General features: G+C 41.2%; 1 protein-coding gene and 1 non-coding gene across 4 annotated transcripts in view; both read right to left on the reverse strand.

Moving 5' to 3' along the window:
* Nucleotides 1-3,284: 3,284 nt before the first annotated feature.
* The window catches only part of NOP58 (NOP58 ribonucleoprotein), a 33,545-nt gene continuing 23,915 nt past the window's right edge, over nucleotides 3,285-12,914 (reverse strand). For all 3 annotated transcript variants that reach the window (XM_002712540.5, XM_008258987.4, XM_070070374.1), the window contains 7 exons: nucleotides 12,554-12,680; nucleotides 10,586-10,749; nucleotides 8,902-9,036; nucleotides 8,510-8,571; nucleotides 5,550-5,683; nucleotides 3,897-4,045; nucleotides 3,285-3,558 (listed from right to left, as the gene is read on the reverse strand). In XM_002712540.5, coding sequence (XP_002712586.2) covers nucleotides 3,508-3,558; nucleotides 3,897-4,045; nucleotides 5,550-5,683; nucleotides 8,510-8,571; nucleotides 8,902-9,036; nucleotides 10,586-10,749; nucleotides 12,554-12,680 — 822 coding nt within the window. In that variant the 3' untranslated portion in view covers nucleotides 3,285-3,507. The remainder of the gene's footprint in view (nucleotides 3,559-3,896; nucleotides 4,046-5,549; nucleotides 5,684-8,509; nucleotides 8,572-8,901; nucleotides 9,037-10,585; nucleotides 10,750-12,553; nucleotides 12,681-12,914) is intronic.
* LOC127491927 (small nucleolar RNA SNORD11) lies at nucleotides 12,336-12,419 on the reverse strand. The gene has a single exon (XR_007920851.2). It is a non-coding gene; the product is annotated as a small nucleolar RNA SNORD11 (small nucleolar RNA).

Below are 12,914 nucleotides of genomic sequence, written 5' to 3' on the forward strand. Positions count from 1 at the left end.
GAAAAGATGGTGAGCTGGTAAGAACACTTTCCTAGCATCTCCCCTGAGTCAACAGAAACCAGTCTGAGAAACGCCCAGTCACCTGCGCAAGGTCTGGGCTCATCCACGACCGACGTTTCTTTCAAGACACTTCTGCACAGCCCCTCTGCTTTTTGCTGCAGCTGTTTAAAACCTGCTGTTCTGCTCAGAAACACACAGTCCATGCAACACCAGCAGAATCGGCAATTACATTCATCCCTTCAGAAGTTAATGCTTATGGACAGGAGCAATGCTGACGACCGTAGCTCCTATTCCCACGCAGGCTTGCCCTCTCCTTGCAGAAACAGCGCTGAGCAGACGCTGAGTCTGAGAAAAGCACAGCTGAGGCCTGAAGCTGCTACTGGGGACTCATTTTACCAGAACGCCCAGGCTGACTCCTTTGCCATCAAATTAGGTTCTAGTGTGGGGAATCCCACAGCTAGGCAAGTTAGAAGGGAATCTTCTTACTACAACGGTCAAGGTGCTGCCCCTCAACCATCAACAGCTGGGAACTGACCAAAAATGCAACTACTTATGTCCTACACCACTTATGGAAACAGAAACTTCACTGCTGAAACATTTCTCCAGGTGTTTCTGATTCCTACCGAAGTTTCGAGAATCATTCCAGTAAGCCACTTGAAATCATGCCTTAAATGCCAGAGCAGGGGAAGGTGCTGTGCTGCAGCGCACTAAGCTGCCGACTGCGTCCCCAGCACCCCATACAGGCACCTGTCCAAGTCCCAGCTGCTCCATTTTTTTTAAAGACTTATTTATCTTGCAAATAAGAAGTTACAGAGAGGAAGAGATAAGATCTTCCATCTGCTAGTTCACTCCCCAGATGGCCACAACTGCTGGCGAGGCAGAAGCCAAGAGCTTCATGAGTCTCCCACATGGTTGGCAGAAGGCCCACCCAAACACTCCGGCCATCTTCCATTGCTTTCCCAGATTGTTAGCAGGGAGTTGGATTGAGAATATGCACTCACGTGGGAGACCTTGAAGAAGCTCCTTGCTTCAACCAGGCCCAGCCCTGGCCATTATGGATTTGGAAGGTAAACCAGCAGATGGAAGATGAAAAAAAAGGGAGGGAGGGAGGGGGAAAAGAAGGAAAAAAGAAAAAAGGAAGGAAAGGAGAATCGGCTGGTGCCACGGTTCACTAGGCTAATCCTCCGCCGTGCGGTGCCGGCACACCGGGTTCTAGTCCCAGTCGGGGCACCGGATTCTGTCCCGGTTGCCCCTCTTCCAGGCCAGCTCTCTGCTGTGGCCAGGGAGTGCAGTGGAGGATGGCCCAAGTGCTTGGGCCCTGCACCCCATGGGAGACCAGGAGAAGCACCTGGCTCCTGCCTTTGGATCAGCGCGGTGCGCCAGCTGCAGCGGCCACTGGAGGGTGAACCAACGGCAAAGGAAGACCTTTCTCTCTGTCTCTCTCTCTCACTGTCCACTCTGCCTGTCAAAAACAAAACAAAACAAAACAAAAAAAGGAAGGAAAGGAGAAAAGAAAAGGAAGAAAAAGTGAGTTCAGGGGCCAGTGTTGTCGCATAGCAAGTAAAGCTGCTCACTGCCTGTGACACTGGAATCCCATATGGGTGCTGGTTCCAGTCCTGCTTGCTCCACTTTTTTTTTTAATTAATTAATTTATTTGGTAGGTAGAGTTTTACAGACAGTGAGAGAGAGAGACAGAGACCTGGATGGAGTTCCATGCTCCTGGCTTTGGCCTTGCCCAACCCCAATCATTGCAGTCATTTGAAGAGTGAACTAGCAACTGAAGATTTCTGTTAACTCTCCCTTTTCAAATAAACAAATTTGAAAAGAAGAAAAAAGCCAAGAGCTGTGTGATTTAACTAGGTTTTACCACATCCATAGATTATACAAAATGATCAGTTTACTATACAATATTTTCAAAGTCTAGTTTATTTCAGATGTAAAGTTTCTGACTATGCTGCCCTTAGTAGGTGTATGGGTCATTTTCAACAAAAGCTGTTAAAAATAGATGTCACTGGGGCTGGCGCTGTGGCACGTGAGTAAAGCAGCCACCTACAGCGCCGGCATCACATATGGGCGTGTTTGAGTCCTGGCTGCTCCACTTCTGATCCAGCCCTCTGCTATGGCCTGGCAAAGCAGTAGAAGATGGCCCAAGTCTCTGGGCCCCTGCACTCGCGTGGGAGACCTGGAAGAAGCTCCTGGCTCCTGGCTTAGGATTGGTGCAGCTCTGGCTGTTGCAGCCAACTGGGGAGTAAACCAGCAGATGGAAGACCTCTCTCTGTCTCTACTTCTCCTCCTCTGTGTAATTCCGACTTTCGAATAAATAAATAAACCTTTAAAAAAAAATATGTTATTTGTTATTTTCCCAAAATCAATGGTCTGTCTGGGATACTACTGGGTGATGCAAAATGAAAACATTCTCCCTGTACAAGATAACCAGTTTTATTTCACAGTTTTGCCAAAGTATGGCTTCAAGCCAATCTAAACAAAAAATTTATTTACAACTCTAAAAATCTGTCATCTCATTTTCCACAAACCACCATTTGACTAAAGCTGACCAGTAACTGGGACTTAGAGAGGAGGTGACTGAGGTAGTAGGGCTGACGATGACTGTGGTCTCATGGAAAACGCAGGCAGAACTCAGCTACTGTCATTCTAGTCTCTTCCATCCACCAACGAGTTCAACGGACTTGAGCTCTCAATGCCCACAGCTCAGGGAGGCAAGGAGCCACTGTGAAGCTCAGGGCTACAAGGACTGCACGGCACCATGTTTCTGTTTGCATATGAAACACTATCTCAGAAACAAAATTCTCGTGGCTACTCCAGGTACTGATTTACACCCAATTTTTGTCAACATTTTGCTTTTTCTCATCTTGTTCTTCCTTTTATTCCCTATTGTTTAAGATAATCTTATAATATCTTATTACATTTTAAAGTCACATTTTTGCTATATCTTCTAGAATTACAGAGTTATAGACTTGTTTTCTTCCTTTGTTAAGATACCAAAAAATTCTGCTCACCTAATTTCAAAATTTGAATAAGAAGCAAATCTTTAAGTAAAAAGGCAGAAAGATAAAAGGAGGGAAAAGAATAATGTTCAAAAAAGGCAAGAGAAACCCAATAGAAAGACTCTTAAATTGGTCTACCCAATCATTGCCTTCCAGAAGGCCAACTTTCAAATTAACCACCAACAACTCTCACTTTAGCTACAACGTTCAAATCAATCATGAGGTACCAAATAAGGGTCAGCCCACAGATTCTCTACCTAAAATAGATCACAGAAATGCTTTAATACAAATAAAATATTTTTATTTGTTTATCAAAGACTCTAAGAAATGATATAACAAGGTTAACAGAGTTGATGTCAAGACACAAATTGGTTTGAAAAGCTATCGATGGATGATTCGCTTTGTTTTACTCAACCACCTCTCGGTTACTGTAGATGACATCTCTGGTACACTCCCAACTGAAGCTGATGTGTCCTGGTCAGAGAATAACAGTTCCCTTCTATTAGTTGTCATTATCTTTCTTTTTTTTCTTTTTCTTCTTTTTCTCTGGACTCTGAAAGTAAGCAACAAGAACACTGTCAAAAAGCTGCCAATTCTCTGGATAGTAACCTTTTCTTATAAAATGCAGTCTTTTGTTCCTGAAAACAAATGGGGCAAAGGCTGAAATCTAAAAATATTCTCTTCCTCTCTCAAAGTAAACCATCTTTTGTAATACGGCTATAAATGTGAGAAATAGCCTTACATAATATAAACGCAGTATGTAAATAAATTAAGCTTCTCCACCAACACAAACATTTTTAAAAATGCCTGATCACTTCTGATGAGAGTGGATTTGAACGGGGAGACCCTGCCCTGGCCTGCAGTAAGTACCCGTCCTGAAAGCAGACATACAGGAACTGCGGTGCTGGTGCATGGCTCTTCCTCAGAAACGGGTTCTTCCTTAATGTGTTTCTTTTTATCCTTTTTCTTCTTCTTCTTCACAGGAGTTTCCTCTTCGACCACTAATACTTTGTCTTCCTCCTCCTCCTCCTCTTCTTCAACTAAAGGTTTAAGTACAAAGACATAACAATCAACATCACCCATTACTCCTCCAAACCCTGTTTTTTTCTGCCATTCTGGTCAACTATATAATGTATTATGTTCATTTTTATAACTGGAAAGGTCTCTCATGCTTACCCTAATCCCTCTAACTTTGTAAACCTCCATATCCTCATCTATAACATTTAAGCACATCTGTCTCATTAGATTGTTGGGATTTAAAGTCCCTGCTTTATTTATATTGCATTGAATGGGAGAACTGAGTTAGTAAACAAATAATCAGTGCTAAGGATTACCAATGCAGGAAAGGGAATGTAGGGGAATGGCAGTACGTATGGACATGAGACAGACTGGTCAGGAAAACGTCCAAGAGAGGCGAGGAAGTGAAGGATGCATTTTATCCAGAGGAGAAATATTCCAGATAGAAAGCATAAATGCTAACATCCCAAGGTTTTTTTTTTTTTTTTTTCTTTTTTGGGGGGTGGGGGGTTGTGGTGGTTGAAAGCTGGTTGGCAGACTTAAGGAACAGCTACGCAGGCCAGTGTGACTAGGGCAGAGTGAGCAAGAAACAAATTTAACAGAGATCAAAGGGGTACCGGGGTGCCTCCGTGGTTACTACATGCTTTCAAAACAGAACTGAGAGGATCTGCAGCCAAAATAGATTTGGGTCATGAAAAGAATGCGAAGGCTGATGGCAAAAGCAACTGGAAATGTCATTTCTGAGACGGAAAACTGGGATGGCAGATTGGGGGTAGCAAGGACCCAGGCCTGTTTGAAAAGCTAATTGCATATATGATATAAATCTAGAATTTGGCATTTCAAATGCCACTAATGCTTTTAGCAATCTCATTGCTTTTTAGTAGGTAACCGGAATCAGAGAAGTTAAAAGATTTGTTTATATATTCTCTTCTTGGGGCAAGAGCACTTATTTGGTAACAGTCTACTTTTGACCCCTAAGTTATTCAGAAACCAAGTGAATCAATCAATGCTTTAATGCTTCACTTTTGCTAGAGTAATGTGAAGATGCTAAATAAACAGAGGTATGACTCTTCAACAGCCAGCCTCATTCACTGGTGAGCAACTATCCAACATCATTACCACAAGGGCAGGCTACTGAGTATGTTTCTCTTTAGTCCATTCCCTGTGAGAGGAACAACAAAGAAAACCACTACACCATTTCTATACTCATTCTTAACGAAAATTGAGAAATCTATCAAGTTTTCAGTGAACCAATCGAGAAAGCACGTACTCGTGTTTCTTCTACTCTCATTCTCAAAATATTGCTTATAGTAACACTGAATTTTGGTACATGTAGTATAGTACTATATTCAAGAATGTTCACATTGCTCTGTGAAGTCTGACAAATTTAACAATATCCTAAAGATTCCCAGAGAACATAACAGCTGATCAAAGCAGCTTTAGCTTTCAGCATGAGTCAAATGGTATATATGTGGGAGTAATCACACAAGTAAAGAATTAAAGGGCATTACAAAAAACTAAACTAACCTTTAATTTTAATCTTGGCTTTTTTTGCTTTCTTTTCAGTAATTTCATCCGCATTATCTACTTGTTCTATTTTGCGCTTCTTAGAACAGGTTGGAAGTGTAGAATCACCAGAAGGATCGTAAGTCTTCACTTCACTGAAAGAGTCAGAGTTTTAGAAAATCTCTACACACATCTGCAACTGAAATAATTCTCAAGAGATGTAAAGAAAATGTCATTAGGTAATACTTACATAAGCATACAATGTTGTTTCATTTTAGTAGCTTTGGGGTAGTTTATGAAGACTAATAGTTTCCAAAAGATAAAGGTATTAATATTTTTCAAGTAGGTCAATCACTTTCAAGAAGTGGTGAGCTATGTGAATTTTGATTTAGTAATCAATGTGGTTACTATGGTACGGGAAAACAAATGGAGAAATTCCTTTACAACTGACTAACCCAAAAGAAAAACTGAACCAATACAACTTTGAAGAACATTAGGTAATTAAGTGGAAGGATTAACAAAAAATCGAAACCAAGCTTACTACATTAAGGCTTCACCACAAGATCTTTTTTTTTTTTTTTTTTTTTTTGACAGGCAGAGTGGACAGTGAGAGAGAGACAGAGAGAAAGGTCTTCCTTTTGCCGCTGGTTCACCCTCCAATGGCCGCCGCTGCAGCCGGCGCACCGCGCTGATCCTGGCAGGAGCCAGGAGCCAGGTGCTTTTCCTGGTCTCCCATGGGGTGCAGGGCCCAAGCACCTGGGCCATCCTCCACTGCACTCCCTGGCCATAGCAGAGAGCTGGCCTGGAAGAGGGGCAACCGGGACAGAATCCGGCGCCCCGACCGGGACTAGAACCCGGTGTGCCGGCGCCGCAAGGTGGAGGATTAGCCTAGTGAGCCACGGCGCCGGCTCCATCACCACAAGATCTTAAGAGGTATGGGGTATTTTTCCCCTAAAACCCAAGATTTCCTTTACTTCTAACACAGCAGAAAGAAAATACTGAAATATTCAGTGCCCAAAACGAGAACTGATTGTCATAATTGGTGCTTTAAGTGCATGAATTTAAGCAGTAAGCATAATAGCACAGGAACCTAAAATTCCATTAAACAAGCTGCAGGATGGTAACTGGCACCTTGGTTGTTCTGCCAAGTCAGAGTCCCTGGTGGTTCTGAGTCTCAGTCACTCTGCTTCCAAATCAGCTTCCTGCTAATGTTGCCCCGTGGAGCAGCAGGTGATGATAGCTCAAGTACATGGGTCTCTGCCAGCCACGTGGGAGACCTGGATAGAGTTCCAGGCTTTTACCTGGCACAGCCCTGGCTGCTGCAGGCATTCTCTGCCTTTCATACAAAATTGGAAAAGAAAAAAAAGTACTGCAGATTATTTTCTTATGTGGCCTTGTAGGTGACTTATGAATTGTGTATATAAATTTTATAGGTTAAAAACATTTATAAGTAAGATCAAAGATCCATATTTTTCAACTAAAGACAGCAAATTATAGACCTTAAAAATTATAGAATATATGGCAGTTACAGAAAACTTGAAGGGAAAAAGCAGCAAACTACAAATGCCCATAATGATTATATTTAGTCTTTCCAGAATGTAGGAAACATCTCTTGGGTATACAGATGTTACTGTCCTCATATAATGCACTTTAACAACTGACGTGTTTTTGTATATCACTCCCTCCACCCACAAGACTTTACTGCTACATTTCTTAAAGGATTTTCAAAGTCCTAAAAGTAGAATTTATTGGGTTAACGACTAGCATATTTTTAAGGAGCTGGACACACATCAGTTTCCCAGAAGAGCTGCACCACACTCTCATCACAATCTCACCAGTACTGAACAACTAATAACTAATAACCAAAGGAACTCCACACACAAATCTTTTGTTAATCTGACAGGGAGGTTTAACTACTTCACACCTAGGAGCCATTTTACACTTGTCTTCAGTCTTTTTTTAAAATTCATTGTGCATCAACTCTGAACATTATCTTTATGATAACGTCATGCTACAGGGAAACTTCAAATTAAAAATAATTACTATTGGGGGCTGTGCTGCAGTACAGCAGATTAAGCTGCTGCTTGAGACACCAGCATCCTACATCAGAGTGCCAGTTCAAGTCACAGATGCTCCACTTCTGATCCAGATGCCTGCAGCCAGCAAAGTAGAGGAAAATGGTTCAAATGCTTGGGCTCCTGCCATTTATGTGGGACACCAGGATGGAGCTCCTGGCTCTTGGCTTTGGCTTGGCCCAGACTTGGTGGTTGCTGTTATCTGGGGAGTAAACCAGCAGATGGAAGATCCATTCCTGGCCGGTGCCGTGGCTCACTAGGCTAATCCTCCGCCTGTGGCGCTGGCACCCCAGGTTCTATTCCCGGTTGTGGCACCGGTTCTGTCCCAGTCACTCCTCTTACAGTCCAGCTCTCTGCTGTGGCCCAGGAAGGCAGTGGAGGATGGCTCAGGTGCTTGGGCCCTGCATGCGCATGGGAGACCAGGAGGAAGCACCTGGCTCCTGACTTTGGATCGGCGCAGCACTGGCTGAACCAACGGAAGGAAGACATTTCTCTCTGTCTCTCACTGTCTAACTCTGCCTGTTAAAAAAAAAAAAAAAAAAAAAAAAAAAAAGATCTGTTCCTTCTTCTTCCTCTCTCTGCTTTTCAAATAAATAACTCTTAAAGAAAATTTTAAGAAAGGAAAAATTATTAACAGAATCTAGAAATTATTATGGGTGTGTAATTAAAAACTGGAAGTGAGTATGGAAAATTACATAGTAAGGAAAATTAGGGTGCATAAAATGGTGACTTAAGTGTTCTGACCACAAAGGATGACAATTTGTATGCCTATTAGCTCAATTTAGCCATTCCAAAATGCATATTTATCAAAACAGGTACATAAATATAAACAATGTTACTTGGTAATTAAAAAATTTCAAACACTTACATAAAAACTATTCATTCACCCTCCCTAACTATACTCACCTTTTGTATTCATATTTTTCTGCTTTTGCTAATGCCTTCCCTGTTCCACTTATTTTTCTTATCTAAAAAGAAAATGGGAAATTACTCATGAAATTCTAAGTCATAATCTTTTTATAATACATTGTCTAGAAAATCACTGGGCCAGCAAGCAGCAACAGCTGCCAATTTTCTTTTTGTTCCTTTGCACAGCATATCTTAATGCTGAACACTGTTTAATACATATTTCTTGGTAAGTAAAAGAAATTGTTATTAGCAGGCACACAGAAAATATATTATGCATACTATAATGCATAATCATGTATTATTTTTAGCAGGTAGAGTATATAAAATGATGAATAGTTCATTCACTTTTTACAGGTAACATTCTGCAAACATCAGGATGTGGTTCTTACCCCTCTATCTTCCAGAGTTCTCAACCTGGCCTCTAACTTGGCTCTATTTTCAACTCCCATCGCAGAACTGGAGTCCTCACCAAAAGCATCATAACGTATAGCCAAAACAGTTTTGGCTGCCAGCATTCGAGAAATCTAATAGAAAACATATAAGTTTCAGGCAGTCAAAGTATATTATGAAGACAGATATAAAAATCTCAATAATTTATTCATGGGAAAGTAGAAGAAAATCATCACATTTATTCTAGGATTTGTATGAGTCACACGAGTCAGGTCACCTATCATGGGTCTACTCGCATCTTGCAAGTGATAGCTAACTAGTTATTCTGCATTGTCAATGGTTCAGTGAATGAGCTCTTATAGCAGCAGTTCATATCTGAAAGCAGCTCAAACTATTATTCCAGTGTTTTCCTTTAGTTTCTACTCCAGACACCAGTGATACTCCTTAAGGCCATTCAAAAACAAGTCCAGGAGTCGGTGCTGTGGTATAGTGGGTAGGGCTGCTGCCTGCGGTGCTGACATCTCATGTGCGCTGGGTAGAGACCCGGCTGCTCCACTTCTGATCCAGCTCTCTTTCTACCTCTCCTCCTCGGTGTAGCTCTTTCAAATAAAGAAGTAAATCTTAAAAAAGAAAAAAAATTGGGCCGGCGCCGCGGCTCACTAGGCTAATCCTCTGCCTAGCGGCGCCGGATTCTGTCCCGGTTGCCCCTCTTCCAGGCCAGCCCACTGCTGTGGCCAGGGAGTGCAGTGGAGGATGGCCCAGGTGCTTGGGCCCTGCACCCCATGGGAGACCAGGAGAAGCACCTGGCTCCTGGCATCGGATCAGCGCGGTGCGCCGGCCGCGGCGGCCATTGGAGGGTGATCCAATGGCAAAAGGAAGACCTTTCTCTCTGTCTCTCTCTCTTTCACTGTCCACTCTGCCTGTCAAAAAAAAAAAAAAAAAAAAGATTATCCTTTCCCCCACAACAGTCTTCAAATAGTTCTCTGAAGAACTATTTTTTAATTAATTTATTAATTTATTTATTAATTCTCACTTTATTTGAAAGGAAAGACACAGATACACAGATAGACCCAAGCACCTGGAACCATCAACCACTGGTTTCTCAGACCCATTAGCAGGGAGCTGGATCAAAAGTGAAGCAGCCAGGATGGAAATAGCACTCTGATAGAGAATGCTGGCATTGCCAGCTCATGGTTAATTTTATTTTACTGAACTCTTTATTTTATAAAACTTTAGCTTGATTGAACAGAATTGCTCATCTTACAGAAGATTAAAGGACATGTCCAAGCCTCAGTTTCATCATCTGTAAAGTGCAGACACACATGTGGGTTATAACAACATGTGGGTTATTAAAAGATTCAGTGAATGTCTAGCAAAGTGTCTCACCCAATGTATGTATAAATATTTTTCATAGTTCATAAATGCAGTCAGATCAGTTTTCTTGCCACACAGAATACATTTGGTTGGGCACTCACAAAGAGGATCCTAAAATGATTTGAATAGGACCAACAACAATTTCTGCTAATCTTTTATGTCAATGCACACCCACAAAAAAGTGTTTATTAAAGAACACATCATTCCCTATTTACTAAAAGACAACAAAAAGTTTACATGCAGTAAAGACAGGGAAAAAGCTTATTGTCTGGGAAAAAGAAGTCCAACTTCAGAAAAATTGTAGCTCACCTTCCCTTTGTGTTTAGGACTTGTCTGACCCACAAGAGAAGCATGATAAATGAGACCGTACTTCGGGGTGTCCCGTCTTGACTTGAGGGCTCTGAAGAGTGCCTTTTCTGCTCCAAGAATCTGAACTGTTGAAGCTGCATGCTTGGCTAAATTCAAAAGAGAACCTACAAAAGAAAAAAAGTATGTAGGTAGAAAGAGTGTACTTGCAAGCATTCAGAAGTTCCACATGCTAAGCATTAGCTTTCCGCTCTATTTACACAGCTATCATACTAATAATAAAATACAAACAATTCAGGATTCTGTAATACAGAATTCACTGAAAGTTCTCTCATTTGTGACTCTCATTAACATAAGCTAAGGCTTTTTGTGATACATGCCTGTGATAATGATATTATTTATTTTCCTAAAGGGTGGTATTACTACTATTCTACATTCCATGAACACAACACAAGGGTGATATAAATATAGAAACACACACACACATATTTATCCACACATAAACCAATCTAATCCTGATTTTCTGAGATTTGGGACTTTAAATAAATAAATATTATTTCAGATATGAATATGAATACAAATAACCAGATATATTAGATACTTCAGCAGTACCTGATCAATCACCCATACTTTACTTATGCTTATTTCAGATATAGATTCAGAAGAACTGTGTCTACAACTATACTCATCAGCAAGAGATGGCTTTGTTGGGTTTGTTGCATGGAATATATTCTGTCAGAAAACACATTCCAGGTCTGGCGCTGCGGGGCAGCGGGAATCCGCGGTCTGGGACACCAGGAGCCCGTATGAGCACCAGTTTGAGTCCCAGCTGCTCCACTTCTGATCCAGCTCCCTGCTAATGCTCCTGGGAAAGCAGAAGAAGATGGCCCAAGTGCTTGGGCCCCATGTACCCATATGGGAGACCTGCCAGAAGCTCGTTCCTGGCTTAGGCCTAGCCCAGCTACGGTCAATGTGGCCATTTCAGGAGTGAACCAGTGGATAGAAGCTCGCTCTCTCTGTAATTCTGCCTTTCAATTAAATAAATAAATAAATCTTTTTTTTTTAAAAGGAAAACACATTCAACATTAAGGCTACAAATTCAAGCACTAGACAAGATTAAAGTGCAAACACACTTCTGTTAAAACTCTGCATCTCACACTGCTAAAACTTAGCTACAGCTATGAAATGTGGCTAAAGATAAAGAAACCAAATCAAATTATTTTTCTGTTTAAAAGAGTTACTTAATTATTTGAAAGGCAGAGTTAGAGAGAGAGATCTTCCATCCACTGGTACACTCCCCAAAAGGCTGCAACAGCCTGGGCTGTGCCAAGCTCAAGCCAGGAGCTACTTCCAGGTCTCCCACATGGGTGGTAGTGACCCAAGTACTTGAACCATCTTTTGCTGCTTCCCAGTTTCCAGGCCATTAGCAGAGACCGGGATGGGAAGTGGAGCAGTCAGGACAGGAACCAGTGCCAATAGGGGATGACAGCATCTATGCCACAATGCCAGAACCCCAAAGCAAATGATTCTAACCTTATATCCTAGGATAGATCAATGGGATATTTGTCTGATAAAATGATACAGCTAAAGCAGTTACTCTAGTTTTAAACACTTCCATCTAGATGATACTTAAGATTTTATAGAATAGGGTATAACAACAGCACTAGTGATAGAAAATTTAACTCATTATATCCTACTGCATTTATCTGATTATTCCAATTAACTATAACAAACTTCTGACAATGGACCACAAGTGTCTCAGAAGAGGTAGTGACTAAAGATGCCTTCATTATCCAAAAGGAAATCAGGCAAACAAATAAATGTCATCATTGAACACTTGGCCCCTTAGCCCATACCCACATGCCACTTATCTGCTTTTATCACATAAAATGTTTAATAACTACTTCAAAGACATAAAACCTTGGCGAGAAAACAAACACTTAGGTTTATAAATAACATGAAAACTGTCACCTGCATGAGCAATAAGCCGTGCTCCAACTAATTCCCCGACCATGACTGTAACATTAGGTGCAATGGCCATCATGCGATTCTGTAGATATTCATAGAGCTGGGTTCTATATTCAGAGATTTCAATCACCTAATATACGGAATAAATAAGTCACAAATACCTTTTAGGAAGAAACAGTGCCAAATTCACATGCTGTCAATACTGGAGTCCTGATTTATCAAAGACCAGACATTCAAATTTACTCCTGACGTCAGTATTCCATAAAATGGTTGTTTTGTGGATTTTGTTAGCTAATGTATGTAAATCACTTAGGACACTGCTTGAAAATGTTTTTCACCAATATTATTCTTATGTTTCAAAATT

Source organism: Oryctolagus cuniculus, chromosome 3 (genome assembly GCF_964237555.1).
Source record: "Oryctolagus cuniculus chromosome 3, mOryCun1.1, whole genome shotgun sequence".
NCBI classification, from domain to species: Eukaryota; Metazoa; Chordata; class Mammalia; order Lagomorpha; family Leporidae; genus Oryctolagus; species Oryctolagus cuniculus.